General features: G+C 56.8%; 1 protein-coding gene across 1 annotated transcript in view; it reads right to left on the bottom strand.

Annotated features, from left to right (window-relative positions):
- Positions 1 to 1,069: 1,069 nt before the first annotated feature.
- NDRG2 (NDRG family member 2) overlaps positions 1,070 to 16,070 on the bottom strand; it is a 36,330-nt gene continuing 21,329 nt past the window's right edge. Inside the window, exons 5-15 of the mRNA XM_090130128.1 lie at positions 15,369 to 15,431; positions 15,158 to 15,218; positions 11,479 to 11,565; positions 7,462 to 7,518; positions 6,642 to 6,736; positions 4,523 to 4,567; positions 3,305 to 3,356; positions 3,163 to 3,210; positions 3,005 to 3,040; positions 2,865 to 2,916; positions 1,070 to 1,264 (exon numbers count right to left, since the gene is read on the bottom strand). Coding sequence (XP_089986254.1) covers positions 1,113 to 1,264; positions 2,865 to 2,916; positions 3,005 to 3,040; positions 3,163 to 3,210; positions 3,305 to 3,356; positions 4,523 to 4,567; positions 6,642 to 6,736; positions 7,462 to 7,518; positions 11,479 to 11,565; positions 15,158 to 15,218; positions 15,369 to 15,431 — 748 coding nt within the window. The 3' untranslated portion in view covers positions 1,070 to 1,112. The remainder of the gene's footprint in view (positions 1,265 to 2,864; positions 2,917 to 3,004; positions 3,041 to 3,162; positions 3,211 to 3,304; positions 3,357 to 4,522; positions 4,568 to 6,641; positions 6,737 to 7,461; positions 7,519 to 11,478; positions 11,566 to 15,157; positions 15,219 to 15,368; positions 15,432 to 16,070) is intronic.

Here is a 16,070-nt window from a genome sequence, read left to right as displayed (position 1 = left end):
ATTTGGGGGTAAATTGAGGGGGATTTGAGGTTCCTGGGGGGGTCTTTGGTTGATTTTGGGGGTAAATTTGGGAGGATTTGGGATCCTGGGGGGGTCTTTGGTTGATTTTTGGGGTAAATCTGGGGGGGATTGGGGGTTTCTGGGGGGTCTTTGAATGATTTTGGGGTAAATTGAGGGGGATTTGGGGTTTCTGGGGGGGTCTATGGTTGATTTTGGGGTAAATTGAGGGGGATTTGGGGTTTCTGGGGGGGTCTTTGGTTGATTCAGGGGTAAATTGGGTGGGATTTGGGGTTTCTGGGGGGGTCTTTGGTTGATTTTGGGGTAAATTGAGGAGGATTTGGGTTTCCTGGGGGGGCATTTGGGGTTTCTGGGGGGGTCTTTGGTTGATTTTTGGGGTAAATCTGGGGGGGATTGGGGGTTTCTGGGGGGTCTTTGAATGATTTTGGGGTAAATTGAGGGGGATTTGGGGTTTCTCGGGGGGTCTATGGTTGATTTTGGGGTAAATTGAGGGGGATTTGGGGTTTCTGGGGGGGTCTTTGGTTGATTTTGGGGTAAATTGAGGGGGATTTGGGGTTTCTGGGGGGGTCTTTGGTTGATTTTGGGGTAAATTGGGTGGGATTAGGGGTTTCTGGGGGGGTCTATGGTTGATTTTTGGGGTAAATTTGGGGGGATTTGGGGTTTCTGGGGGGGTCTTCGGTTGATTTTGGGGTAAATTGGGTGGGATCTGAGGTTCCTGGGGGGGTCTATGGTTGATTTTGGGGTAAATCTGGGGGGATTTAGGGTTCCTGGGAGGGTCTTTGGTTGATTTTGGGGTAAATTGAGGGGGATTTGGGGTTTCTGGGGGGGTCTTTGGTTGATTTTGGGGTAAATTGAGGGGGATTTGGGGTTCCTGGGGGGCATTTGGGGTAAATGTGGGGAGATTTGGGATCCTGGGGGGGTCTTTGGTTGATTTTGGGGTAAATTTGGGGGGCATTTGGGGTCCCAGCTTCTTACAGAGGGGAGCAGATTAAAACAAGGGGGGGGAGGGGAGGGAAATTTTGGGGAAGGGGATGGGAGGGGGGGGGGGGTAATGGAGGGCTTAGGGAAGGGTGGGGAGGGGGATATTTGGGGTCTTATGGGACGGCGTTGGCCCCCAGCCCCCCCCCCAAACTCCCCCTTGAAAGGGTCCGGCTTCGACCCCCGGATTTGTCCCCATCTCCGGAAGTAGAACTGGAAACGGAAGCGGTGCGGGAACGGGACAGACGTGTCATGGCCGACGAGGGCACTGCGGGGCAGGGGGCGGGGTTAGGAAGAGCTGAGGCCACGCCCACTTCCGTCAGACCACGCCCACTTCCGTCAGACCACGCCCCACTTCCCCCTCTTCCCCATAATCCCTTTCATCCACCTCCCCTCCTTCATTCGTTCCAATGAGAGTTAAGCCACGCCCACAATCACATAAGCCACGCCCCCATTCCCATGATCCCTTTCAACCAGGCCCCGCCCGCTTCCCATAATCCCTTTCACTCCCCCATTCATTTTAGTGGGAGTTAAGCCACGCCCCTTTCTTCCCGGCCCCGCCCGCTTCCCATAATCCCTTTCACCCCCCCATTCATTATAGTGGGAGTTAAGCCACACCCACAAAATACCACAAACCACGCCCCCTTTCTTCCAGGCCCCGCCCACTTCCCATAATCCCTTTTAACCCCCCCATTCGTTCAAAGGCGAGTTAAGCCACGCCCACAATCACATAAGCCACGCCTCCATTCCCATAATCCCTTTCAACCCAACCTTTCTGTACAGGTAGCGTTAAGCCACGCCCACAAGGCGGGGAAGCCACGCCCCTGTTCCTTATAAGCCACGCCCACTTTTACAGGCCCCGCCCACTTCCCACAATCCCTTTCAGTCCACCATTCATTATAGTGGGAGTTAAGCCACGCCCACAAATACTATAGGCCCCTCCCCCTTTCTTCCCGGCCCCGCCCACTTCCCACAATCCCTTTCATTCCCCCATTCGTTTCAGTGAGCGTTAAGCCACGCCCACAGATGCATAAACCACGCCCCTATCCTCCAGGCCCCGCCCACTTCCCATAATGCATTTCAGCCACCCATTAATTCCAATGAGGGTTAAGCCACGCCCACAAATAACACAAACCACGCCCCCTTTCTTCCAGGCCCCTCCCACATCCCATAATCCCTTTCATTCCCCCATTCATTCCAATGAGCGCTGAGACCACGCCCCCTAGACCGTAAGCCACGCCCCCTGGTTCCCAAACCACGCCCCCTTCCCACAGACCCTTTCGTTCCCCCATTCATTTCCATGAGTGCTAAGCCACGCCCACAGAGACCACAAGCCACGCCCCCTTCTCCCCAGGCCACGCCCACGTCCCCCTAATCCCATTCTTCCCCCCCATTCATTTCAATCGAGCATTAGACCACGCCCACATCGCCTTAAGCTCGCCCCCACACCAGCAGGCCACGCCCCCTTCCCACAATCCCTTTCACCCCCCCATTCATTACAGTGAGACGTACAGGGCTTAAGGCTGGGGGCTGCTAATTAAGGACCTCCCCACAGGCTTAATTAATGATCCATGCGGCTGAGAACGCCCTAGGCTAATTAACAACCTCCTGCTCTAATGACCCAACCCGCACCTAGCGTTAATCAATCGTTAATTTGTTAATTAAGCCCCTTGTTAAATCACCCTAGCTGGGTTATGTGGCATGAGGATGGTGGGGGGGGGGGTTAATTAGGAGCTTCCCCACGGGGTTAATTAATGACTCAAGCGGCCGACAACAGCCTAGCCTAATTAACAACCCTTGGTGCTAATGACCCATCCCACCCAAGGCGTTAATTAACCGCTGGTTAATTAACGAATCGCGTTACTCACTGTAACCCATTCCCTGCACGAAGTACTTAAAGGCTTCGGTCAGCTTGGCCGGCTGTGGGGGCGGAGCCAAAAGTCAGGTGGGCGTGGCTTAGCATAGATCACGCCCCCCACCGGCGCACTTAGCCCCGCCCCCCTCTCACCTGGCGCAGTTGTGGTTGGCCGCCGCCGTCCGCCATCTATATAAGGCAAAAAGGGGCGGGGTTAGCGGCGAAAGGGGCGGGGCTAGGAGGGAGTGGGAGGGTCTAGGAGGGGGAGTGGGCGTGGCTTAAGCGGGAAAAGGGGCGTGGCTACGGCTCGCCTTTAAGAAGGAGGTCTGGGTGGGATCCAGCTTGGCGTTGCACTCCACCTGGAAATGACGTCACATTAAGCCCATATATGGGAGCGTGACGTCACGAAGCCCCGCCCCACCGCCCCCCATCCCCGTCCGCTATTGGTCTCACCACCGCGTCCTCGTGGGGGGAGTTGTCGCCGACCACCAATAGCACCGGGCACCTGGGGGCGGGGTTAAGGGGGAAAGGGGCGGGGTTAAGGGCGAAGGGGGCAGGGTTAAGGGCGAGGTGGGCGGGGCGAAGGGCGAAGGGGCGTGGTTAAGGGCGGAGAGGCGGGGCGAAGGGCGAAGGGGGCGGAGTAAAGGGCGGAGAGGCGGGGTTAAGGGGAAAGGGGGCGGGGTTAAGGGCGAGGTGGGCAGGGCTGATGGGGAAAGGGGCGTGGTTATTGGTGAGGGGGCGGGGTTAAATGGAAAAGGGGCGTGGCTAAGGGCGAAGGGGGGTGGGGTTACGTGCAAAGGGGGCGGGGCTAAGGACGAGGGGCGGGGTTAAGAGCGAAGGGGGAGGGGTTGAGGAAGAAAGGGGCGGGGTTAAGGGCGAAGGGGCGGGGTTAACATTGAGGGTGCGGGGTTAAAGGGCTAAGGGGGCGTGGCTAAGGGTGGAGAGGCGTGGCTAAGGGCGAAAGGGGCGGGGTTAAGGGCGAAGGGGGCGGGGCGATGGGGAAGAGGGCGGGGAACAGGAGCGGGTGGGGTTAAAACGGAAGGGGGCGGGGCTGTAGAAAAGTGGGCGGGGCTAAGAGTGGAGTGGGCGGGGTTCTGTGAGCAGTGGGCGTGGCTGCGTGGGAAGGGGCGTGGCTTGAGAAGGAAGGGGCGTGGCTAAGGGGGAAGGTGGGATTGGCTGGGTGCGAAGGGGGGGGCGGGGCTAAGGGAAAAGTGGGCGTGGTTAGAGGGGATGTTCGGACAATGGGAGTGGGCGGGGCTAAGGGGGAAGTGGGCGGGGTTAAGGGTAGGGGCGGGGCTATGACTAAGGGGCGTGGCTTGGGGGCGAGTGGGCGGGGCTAACGGACTCGGGGTGTTGAGGTGGGCGAGGCTAATATGAAAGTGGGCGTGGTTAGAGGGAGGGCGGGCCTGTGGCAGTGGGCGGGGCTAAGGGAGGAAGTGGGCGGTGTTAAGGAGAAGTGGGCGGGGTTATGTGGAAGGGGGCGTGGCCAGGGGGTGGTGGGTTTAAAAGAGGGCGGGGCTAAGATGAAGGGGCGTGGCCAGTGCGAAAGGGGGCGGGGCAAAGAGACGAATGGGCGTGGCTTGGTGGGGGTGGGCGTGGCTTGTTGGGGAAGTGGGCGGGGTTTGGGGAGAGGGGGCGGGGCTTAGAGGAAAAGTGGGCGGAGCCACCGACTTCAATGTCACCGCCCCATTGCGCTCCAGGCCCAGGTCACCGCGGCTGTGGAAACCAGTATAAACCAGTATAAACCAGTATAGACCAGTATAATCCAGTATAGACCAGTATAGACCAGTATAAATCAGTATAGACCAGTATGGAATGGTATAGACCAGTATAGACCAGTAAAGAGCAGTATGGAGCGATATAGACCAGCGTGGGCCAGTATAGACCAGTATGGACCAGTATAAACCAGTATAGTTCCCAGTATAAACCAATGTGGACCAGTATAGACCAGTATGGACCAGTATAAACCAGTATAGATCGGTGTGGACCAGTATGGCACCCGTGCTCCCAGTATGGCACCAGTATGGCACCAGTATGGCACCAGTATGATCCCAGACCCTCCCAGTATAACCCAGTATGACTCCCAGCCCCTCCCAGCCCCTCCCAGTCCCTCCCAGTTTGACTCCCAGTCCCTCCCAGTATGGCTCCCAGTACATCCCAGTCCTCCCAGTATAGTTCCCAGTCCTTCCCAGTCCCTCCCAGTATAACCCAGTCCTTCCCAGTATATCCCAGTATGGTTCCCAGCCCCCCCCCCAGTCCTTCCCAGTCCCTCCCAGTCCCTCCCAGTATATCCCAGTCCCTCCCAGTATATCCCAGTTTGGCACCCAGTCCCTCCCAGTCCCTCCCAGTCCCTCCCAGTATATCCCAGTATGGTTCCCAGCCCCCCCCAGTCCTTCCCAGTCCCTCCCAGTACATCCCAGTCCTTCCCAGTTTGATTCCTAGTCCCCCCCAGTCCTTCCCAGTCCCATCCCAGTATAACCCAGTCCCTCCCAGTCCCTCCCAGTTTGGCTCCGAGTCCCTCCCAGTCCCTCCCAGTATATCCCAGTTTGGCTCCCAGTCCCTCCCAGTATAGTTCCCAGTCCCTCCCAGTATATCCCAGTATATCCCAGTATGGCTCCCAGCCCCTCCCAGTCCTTCCCAGTCCCTCCCAGTATAACCCAGTCCCTCCCAGTCCCTCCCAGTATGGCTCCCAGTCCCTCCCAGTCCTTCCCAGTTTGACTCTCAGTCCCTCCCAGTACATCCCAGTCCCTCCCAGTTTGGCTCCCAGTCCCTCCCAGTCCCTCCCAGTATATCCCAGTATGGTTCCCAGCCCCCCCCAGTCCTTCCCAGTCCCTCCCAGTACATCCCAGTCCTTCCCAGTTTGATTCCTAGTCCCCCCCAGTCCTTCCCAGTCCCATCCCAGTATAACCCAGTCCCTCCCAGTCCCTCCCAGTTTGGCTCCGAGTCCCTCCCAGTCCCTCCCAGTATATCCCAGTTTGGCTCCCAGTCCCTCCCAGTATAGTTCCCAGTCCCTCCCAGTATATCCCAGTATATCCCAGTATGGCTCCCAGCCCCTCCCAGTCCTTCCCAATCCTTCCCAGTCTCTCCCAGTCCCTCCCAGTATATCCCAGTATATCCCAGTATGGCTCCCAGTCCCTCCCAGTCCTTCCCAGTCCCTCCCAGTCCCTCCCAGTATATCCGAGTTTGACTCCCAGTCCCTCCCAGTATATCCCAGTATGGTTCCCAGTCCCTCCCAGTCCCTCCCAGTCCATCCCAGTCCCTCCCAGTATGTCCCAGTATGGCTCCCAGTCCATCCCAGTCCGTCCCAGTATATCCCAGTATGAATCCCAGCCTCTCCTAGCCACTCCCAGTCCCTCCCAGTATATCCCAGTATGGCTCCCAGTCCCTCCCAGTCCTTCCCAGTCCCTCCCAGTTTGACTCTCAGTCCCTCCCAGTACATCCCAGTCCCTCCCAGTTTGGCTCCCAGTCCCTCCCAGTCCCTCCCAGTATATCCCAGTATGGTTCCCAGCCCCCCCCAGTCCTTCCCAGTACATCCCAGTCCCTCCCAGTACATCCCAGTCCCTCCCAGTTTGACTCCCAGTCCCTCCCAGTCCTTCCCAGTCCCTCCCAGTATGTCCCAGTTTGGCTCCCAGTCCCTCCCAGTCCCTCCCAGTCCCTCCCAGTACATCCCAGTCCCTCCCAGTTTGGCTCCCAGCCCCTCCCAGTCCCTCCCAGTACATCCCAGTCCCTCCCATTTTGACTCCCAGCCCCTCCCAGTCCCTCCCAGTCCCTCCCAGTGCTCCCAGTTTACCTGTTGTACATGGCCCAGTACAGCCCCACATTTGGGGCGCTCTCCAGATGTTCCCGGACCTCCAGCACTGGGGGGGCAGCAGCTGCCACCTCCTCCTGGGGAAGATCCCAGTATAAACCAGTATAAACCAGTATAAACCAGTATACACCAGTATACACCAGTACAAACCAGTATACACCAGTAAACCCCCCAGTTCCCTCCCAGTTGCCCCCCACTGCCCCATAACCACCCCGTGACCCCTCCCAGTTCAAACCAGTACCCTCCCAGTTCAAACCAGTATACACCAGTACAAACCAGTACAAACCAGTATACACCAGTAACCCCCCCAGCTCCCTCCCAGTTGCCCCCCACAGCCCCACAAGCGCCCCATAAGTTCCCCCCAGTGCCCCATAACCACCCCGTGACCCCTCCCAGTTCAAACCAGTACCCTCCCAGTATAAACCAGTATACACCAGTATACACCAGTACAAACCAGTATACACCAGTAACCCCCCCAGCTCCCTCCCAGTTGCCCCCCACAGCCCCATAAGCGCCCCATAAGTTCCCCCCAGTGCCCCATAACCACCCCGTGACCCCTCCCAGTTCAAACCAGTATACACCAGTACCCTCCCAGTTAAAACCAGTACAAACCAGTATACACCAGTATACACCAGTATAGACCAGTAACCCCCCCAGCTCCCTCCCAGTTGCCCCCCACTGCCCCATAAGCGCCCCATAAGTGCCCCCCACTGCCCCATAAGTTCCCCCCACTGCCCCATAACCACCCTGTGACCCCTCCCAGTACAAACCAGTACAAACCAGTAAGCTCCCAGTCGCCCACCTGTGTGAAGAGGTGCCCCAGGATCAGCTGCGTGGTGGACGAGGTCAGGCCTGAGAGCTGGGGGGGAACAGAGACCCATAGCGACCCATAGATCCCATAAAAACCCCATAGAGACCCATAGATCCCATAAAAACCCCATAGAGACCCATAGGGACCCATAGATCCCATAAAAACCCCATAGAGACCCATAGCGACCCCATAGAGACCAATAGGGACCCATAGAGACCCATAGGGACCCATAGAGACCCATAGATCCCATAAAAACCCCATAGCGACCCATAGCGACCCATAGATCCCATAAAAACCCCATAGAGAACCATAGCGACCCACAGATCCCATAAAAACACCATAGCGACCCATAGAGACCCACAGAGACCCATAGATCCCATAAAAACCCCATAGAGACCCATAGAGACCCATAGATCCCATAAAAACCCCATAGAGAACCATAGCGACCCCATAGAGACCAATAGGGACCCATAGAGACCCATAGGGACCCATAGCGACCCATAGATCCCATAAAAACCCCATAGATCCCATAGAGACCCATAGATCCCATAAAAACCCCATAGAGACCCATAGCGACCCATAGATCCCATAAAAACCCCATAGAGACCCATAGAGACCCATAGAGACTCATAGCGACCCACAGATCCCATAAAAACCCCATAGCGACCCATAGCAACCCATAGATCCCATAAAAACCCCATAGAGACCCATAGGGACCCATAGGGACCCACAGATCCCATAAAAACCCCATAGAGACCCATAGAGACCCATAGATCCCATAAAAACCCCATAGAGACCCATAGCGACCCACAGATCCCATAAAAACCCCATAGCGACCCATAGCGACCCATAGATCCCATAAAAACCCCATAGCGACCCATAGAGACCCATAGATCCCATAAAAACCCCATAGAGCCCCATAGCGACCCCATAGAGACCCATAGCAACCCCATAAGACCCCATAAGACCCCATAGAGCCCCATAGCGACCCCATAGCGACCCCATAAGACCCCATAAAGACCCCATAGCGACCCCATAGCGACCCATAGCAACCCCATAAGACCCCATAGCGACCCCATAAGACCCCATGAGACCCCATAGAACCCCATAGAACCCCATAGCGACCCCATAGCGATCCCATAGCGACCCCATAGAGCCCCATACAGCCCCATAGAGCCCCATAGTGACCCCATAGAGCCCCCATAGCGAACCCATAGCGACCCATAGCGACCCCATAAGACCCCATAAGACCCCATAGAACCCCATAGAGACCCATAGAGCCCCATAAAGACCCCAGAGCGACCCCATAGAACCCCATAGCGACCCCATAAGACCCCATAAGACCCCATAGCGACCCCATAGCGACCCCATAGCGACCCATAGCGACCCCATAAGACCCCATAAGACCCCATAGAACCCCATAGCGACCCCATAGAGACCCCATAAAGACACATACAACCCCATATCGACCCCAAAGGACCTCATAGAGCCCCATAGAGCCCCATAGTGACCGCATAGAGCCCCCATAGAAATCCATAGAGACCCATAGCGACCCCATAAGACCCCATAGCGACCCCATAAGACCCCATAGTGACCCCATGAGACCCCAATAGAACCCCATAGCGACCCCGACCCCATAGAGACCCTATAAGGGCTCCATAGAGCCCCATACAGCCCCATAGAGCCCCATAGCGACCCCATAGAGACCCATAAAGACCCCATAAAGACCCCATAGCGACCCCATAGAGCCCCATAAGACCCCATAGAACCCCATAGAACCCCATAGAGACCCATAGAGCCCCATAAAGACCCCAGAGCGACCCCATAGAGCCACATAAGACCCCATAGAGCCCCCATTGAGCCCCATAGAACCCCATAGCGACCCCATAGAGACCCCATAGCGACCCCATAGAGCCCCATAAAGACCCCATAGCGGCCCCATAAGACCCCATAAGACCCCATAGAACCCCATAGAGACCCCATAAGACCCATAGAGACCCCATAAGGGCCCCATAGAGCCCCATAAAGACCCCATAGAGCCCCCATAGAGCCCCATAGTGACCCCATAAGACCCCATAAGACCCCATAGAGACCCCATACAGACCCCATAGAACCCCATAGAGACCCATAAAGACCCCATAAAGACCCCATAGCGACCCCATAGAGCCCCATAGCGACCCCATAAGACCCCATAAGGCCCCATAGAACCCCATAGAGACCCATAGAACCCCATAAAGACCCCAGAGCGACCCCATAGCGACCCCATAAGACCCCATAAGACCCCATAGAGACCCATAGCGACCCCATAGCGACCCCATAGAGCCCCATAAAGACCCCATAGCGGCCCCATAAAGACCCCATAGCGACCCCACAGAGACCCCATAGAACCCCATAGCGACCCCATAGAGCTCCATAAAGACCCCATAGCGACCCCATAAAGACCCCATAACACCCCATAAGACCCCATAAGACCCCATAAGACCCCATAAGACCCCATATAGACCCCATAGCGACCCCATAGCGACCCATAGCGACCCCATAGAGCCCCATAAAGACCCCATAGCGGCCCCATAAAGACCCCATAGCAACCCCACAGAGACCCCATAGAACCCCATAGCGACCCCATAGAGACCCATAGAGACCCCATAAGGGCCCCATAAGACCCCATAGAACCCCATAGAACCCCATAGAGACCCCATTAGACCCCATAGCGACCCCATAGAGACCCCATAGAGCCCCATAAGACCCCATAGAACCCCATAGAGACCCATAAAGACCCCATAAAGACCCCATAGCGACCCATAGCGACCCCATAAGACCCCATAGAACCCCATAGAAACCCATAGAGACCCATAAAGACCCCATAGCGACCCCATAGAGCCCCATAGCGACCCCATAAGACCCCATAAGACCCCATAGAACCCCATAGAGACCCCATAGCGACCCCATAGAGACCCATAAAGACCCCATAAAGACCCCATAGCGACCCCATAAGACCCCATAAAGACCCCATAGCGACCCCATAGCGACCCATAGAGCCCCATAGAACCCCAGAGAGATCCCATAGAGACCCCATAGCGATCCCATAGCGACCCCATAGAGCCCCATAAGACCCCATAGAGCCCCATAGAACCCCATAGAGACCCCATAGCGACCCCATAAGACCCCATAAGACCCCATAAGACCCCATAGAGACCCCATAAGACCCCATAAGACCCCACAAGACCCCATAGAACCCCATAGAGCCCCCATAGAAATCCATAGAGACCCATAACGACCCCATAAGACCCCATAGAGACCCCATAAGACCCCATAGCGACCCCATAAGACCCCATAAGACCCCATAGAGACCCCATAAGACCCCATAGCGACCCCATAGAGCCCCATAGCGACCCCATAAGACCCCATAAGGCCCCATAGAACCCCATAGAGACCCATAGAACCCCATAAAGACCCCAGAGCGACCCCATAGAACCCCATAGAGCCCCCATAGAACCCCACAGAGCCCCATAGAACCCCATAGCGACCCCATAGAGACCCCATAGCGACCCCATAGCGACCCCATAGAACCCCATAGAGACCCCATAGAGACCCCATAGAGACCCCATAGCGACCCCATAAGACCCCATAACACCCCATAACACCCCATAAGACCCCATAAGACCCCATAAGACCCCATATAGACCCCATAGCGACCCCATAGCGACCCATAGCGACCCCATAAGACCCCATAAGACCCCATGAGACCCCATAGAGCCCCCATAGAGCCCCATAGAACCCCATAGAGACCCCAAGCGACCCCATAAGACCCCATAAGACCCCATAGAGACCCCATAAGACCCCATAAGACCCCATAAGACCCAATAGCGACCCCATAAGACCCCATAGAGACCCCATAAGACCCCATAAGACCCCATAAGACCCCATAAGACCCAATAGCGACCCCATAAGACCCCATAGAGACCCCATAAGACCCCATAAGACCCCATAAGACCCCATAAGCCCCACCTTGTGCGCAGCCCAGTCCATCCAGCCCTTGGCTTTGGGGTCGATGTTGATGAGCACCAGGCCTTCCACGGCTTCGGGGTGGCACAGCTGTGGGGTGGAGAGTGGGGCGGAGGGGGCGTCACCCCATACAGACCCCATAGTGACCCATAGACCCCATAGACCCCATAGAGACCCATAGAGACCCCATAGGGACCCATAGAACCCCATAGAGACCCATAGGGACCCATAGGGACCCATAGAACCCCATAGAGACACCATAAGGACCCATAGAACCCCATAGATCCCATATAGACCCCATAGACCCCATAAAGACCCCATAGAGACCCATAGACCCCATAGAAACCCAATAAAGATCCCATAAAGACCCCATAGACCCCATAGAGACTCATAGAGACACATAGACCCCATAGAGACCCCATAGAGACAATAGAACCCATAGAGACCCATAGGGACCCCATAGACCCCATAGAGACCCCATAGACCCCATAGAACCCATAGAGACCCCATAGAGCCCCATAAACCCCATAGAGACCCATAGAGACCCATAGAGACCCATAGGGACCCATAGGGACCCATAGAACCCCATAGAGACCCCATAAGGACCCATAGAACCCATAGACCCCATAGAGACCCCATAACCACCGTCCCGACCCCATAACAACCCCCCGACCCCATCACCCCCTTCCTGACCCCATAGAAATCCCATAGAGACCCCATAACCCGATAGAGACCCCATAACCACCCCCCCGACCCCATAACCCCATAGAGACCCCATAACCCCCTTCCTGACCCCATAACCCCATAGAGACCCCATAACCCCCTTCCTGACCCCATAGAGACTCCATAGAGACCCCATAACCCCATAGAGACCCCATAACCGTCCCCCCCGACCCCATAACCCCATAGAGACCCCATAACCCCCTTCCTGACCCCATAACAACCCCCCGACCCCATAACCGACCCCCCGACCCCATAACCACCTTCCTGACCCCATAGAGAGCCCATACAGACCCCATAACCCCATAGAGACCCCATAACCAACTCCCTGACCCCATAACAACCCCCCGGACCCCATAACCTCCCTCCCGACCCCATTAGCCCCTTCCTGACCCCATAGAGACCCCAAAGAGACCTATGGAGTCCCATAGAGACCCATAGACCCTATAGAGACCCCATAGACCCCATAAAGACCCCATAATGACCCCACAGACCCCATAGAAACCCCACAGACCACATAAAGACCCCACAGACCCCATAGAGACCCAATAGACCCCATTCAGCCCTCTATTGACGCCATAGAGACCCCATAACCCCCTTCCTGACCCCATATCTTCCCCATAACCCCATAGAGACCCCATAACCCCATAGAGACCCCATAACCCCATAGAGACCCCATAACCGCCCCCCCGGACCCCATAACCGCCCCCCTGACCCCATAACCCCCCCGACCCCATAACCGCCCCCCTGACCCCATAGAGACCCTATAGAGACCCCATAACCCCCTTCCTGACCCCATAACCACCCCCCCGACCCCATAACCGCCCCTGACCCCATAGAGACCCCATAGAGACCCCATAACCCCCTTCCTGACCCCATAACCCCATAGAGACCCCATAGCCACCCCCCCGACCCCATAACCCCCTTCCCGACCCCATAGAGACCCCATAGAGACCCCATAACCCCATAGAGACCCCATAACCAACCCCCTGACCCCATAACCTTCCCCCCCGACCCCATAACCCTCTTCCTGACCCCACAACCCCATAGAGACCCCATAACCGTCCCCCCTGACCCCATAACCCCCTTCCTGACCCCATAACCACCCCCCCGACCCCATAACCGCCCCCCCGACCCCATAACCCCATAGAGACCCCATAACCCCCTTCCTGACCCCATAACAACCCCCCGACCCCATAACCGACCCCCCGACCCCATAACCACCCCCCCGACCCCATAACCCCCTTCCTGACCCCATAGAGACCCATAGAGACCCCATAACCACCCTCCCGACCCCATAACCCCATAGAGACCCCATAACCACCCCCTGACCCCATAACCCCCTTCCTGACCCCATAACCACCCCCCGACCCCATAACCACCCCCCCTGACCCCATAACCGCCTCCCGACCCCATAGAGACCCCATAGAGACCCCATAACCCCATAGAGACCCCATAACCCCCTTCCTGACCCCATAACCCCCTTCCTGATCCCATAACCACCCCCCCGACCCCATAACCCCCTTCCTGACCCCACAACCCCATAGAGACCCCATAACCCCCTTCCTGACCCCATAACAACCCCCCGACCCCATAACCGACCCCCCGACCCCATAACCCCCTTCCTGACCCCATAGAGACCCCATAGAGACCCCATAACCACTCCCCTGACCCCATATCTTCCCCATAGACCCCATAACTGCCCCCCGACCCTATAACAACCCCCCGACCCCATAACCGCCCCCCCCGACCCCATAACCCCCTTCCTGACCCCATAACCCCATAGAGACCCCATAACCCCCTTCCTGACCCCATAACCACCCCCCTGACCCCATAAACCCCTTCCTGACCCCATAAGCCCCTTCCTGACCCTATAGCCACCCCTCCGACCCCATAACCGCCCCCCCGACCCCATAACACCATAGAGACCCCATAACCCCCTTCCTGACCCCATAACCACCCCCCCGACCCCATAACCGCCCCCATGACCCCATATCTTCCCCATAGACCCCATAACCGCCCCCCCCGACCCCATAACCCCCTTCCTGACCCCATATCTTCCCCATAACCCCATAGAGACCCCATAACCCCATAGAGACCCCATAACCGTCCCCCCTGACCCCATAACCCCATAGAGACCCCATAACCGTCCCCCTGACCCCATAGAGACCCCATAGAGACCCCATAACCACCCTCCCGACCCCATAACCCCATAGAGACCCCATAACCACCCCCCGACCCCATAACCACCCCCCCGACCCCATAACCCCCTTCCCGACCCCATAGAGACCCCATAGAGACCCCATAATCCCTTAGAGACCCCATAACCACCCCTCTGACCCCATAACCGCCCCCCTGACCCCATATCTTCCCCATAGACCCCATAACCCCCTTCCTGACCCCATAACCACCCCCCTGACCCCATAACCCCCTTCCTGACCCCATAGAGACCCCATAGAGACCCCATAACCCCGTAGAGACCCCATAACCCCCTTCCTGACCCCATAACCACCCCCCTGACCCCATAACCCCCTTCCTGACCCCATAGAGACCCCATAGAGACCCCATAACCCCATAGAGACCCCATAACCACCCCCCGACCCCATAACCACCCCCCCGACCCCATAACCCCCTTCCCGACCCCATAGAGTCCCCATAGAGACCCCATAACCCCATAGAGACCCCATAACCCCCTTCCTGACCCCATAACCACCCCCCCGACCCCATAACCGCCCCCATGACCCCATATCTTCCCCATAGACCCCATAACCGCCCCCCCCGACCCCATAACCCCCTTCCTGACCCCATATCTTCCCCATAACCCCATAGAGACCCCATAACCCCATAGAGACCCCATAACCGCGCCCCCCCGACCCCATAACCGCCCCTCCGGACCCCATAACCACCCCGACCCCATAACCCCCCCCCCCTGACCCCATAAGCGACCCTATAAGCGGCTCACCCCAAACTTGGCGAGGACGAAAGCTCCCGCTCCCACTCCGATCCCAATAACGCTCTTCACGCTTTATAGGGTCAGGAGGAAGGAACAAAGAAAAAAAAACCCTATAGAGTCAAAACCCTATAAAAAAACCCACCGACCCTATAAATCCACCGACCCTATAAGGGTGTTTAAGTCGACCCTATAAGGAAAACCCTATAAAAAAAAAACTCACTTGAAGTGTTGGAGGACGTATGGGATCGTCTCGGCCAGCTGCTCCAGGGATGGGTACTGATAGCTGGGAATAGGGGAAATTTGTAGGGTTTTTTGTAGGGTTTTTTGTAGGGTTTTGGGATTTGTGGGGTCTGTGGGGTTTCTATGGGGTCAATAGGGGGCTGAATGGGGTCTCTATGGGGTCTATGGGGTCTCTATGGGGTCAATATGTGGTCTATGGGGTCTATGGGGTCTCTATGGGGTCTGTATGGGATTCTCTATAGGGTCTCTATAGTGTCTCTATGGGATCTCTATAGGGTCTTTATAGGATCCTCTATGGGGTCCCTATGGTTTCCCCATTCATCCCTATGGGGCGCTGTGAGTCCTCCAAGCCGCCAGGTGGCGCTGTTTGCTTTCCTCTATGGAGTCCCTATGGTTTCCCCATTCATCCCTATGGGGCGCTGCGAGTCCTCCAGGCCGCAAGGCGGCGCTGTTTGCTTTCCTCTATGGGGTCTCTATGGTTTCCCCATTCATCCCTATGGGGCGCTGTGAGTCCTCCAAGCCGCCAGGAGGCGCTGTTTGTTTTCCTCTATAGGGTCCCTATGGGTTCCCCATTCATCCCTATGGGGCGCTGCGAGTCCTCCAAGCCGCCAGGAGGCGCTGTTTGCTTTCCTCTATGGGGTCTCTATGGTTTCCCCATTCATCCCTATGGGGCGCTGCGAGT

This window comes from Phasianus colchicus, chromosome 39, assembly GCF_987193195.1.
Source record: "Phasianus colchicus chromosome 39, bPhaCol1.hap1.1, whole genome shotgun sequence".
Lineage (NCBI taxonomy): Eukaryota > Metazoa > Chordata > Aves > Galliformes > Phasianidae > Phasianus > Phasianus colchicus.
This window is presented reverse-complemented; position numbering and strand designations above follow the sequence as displayed.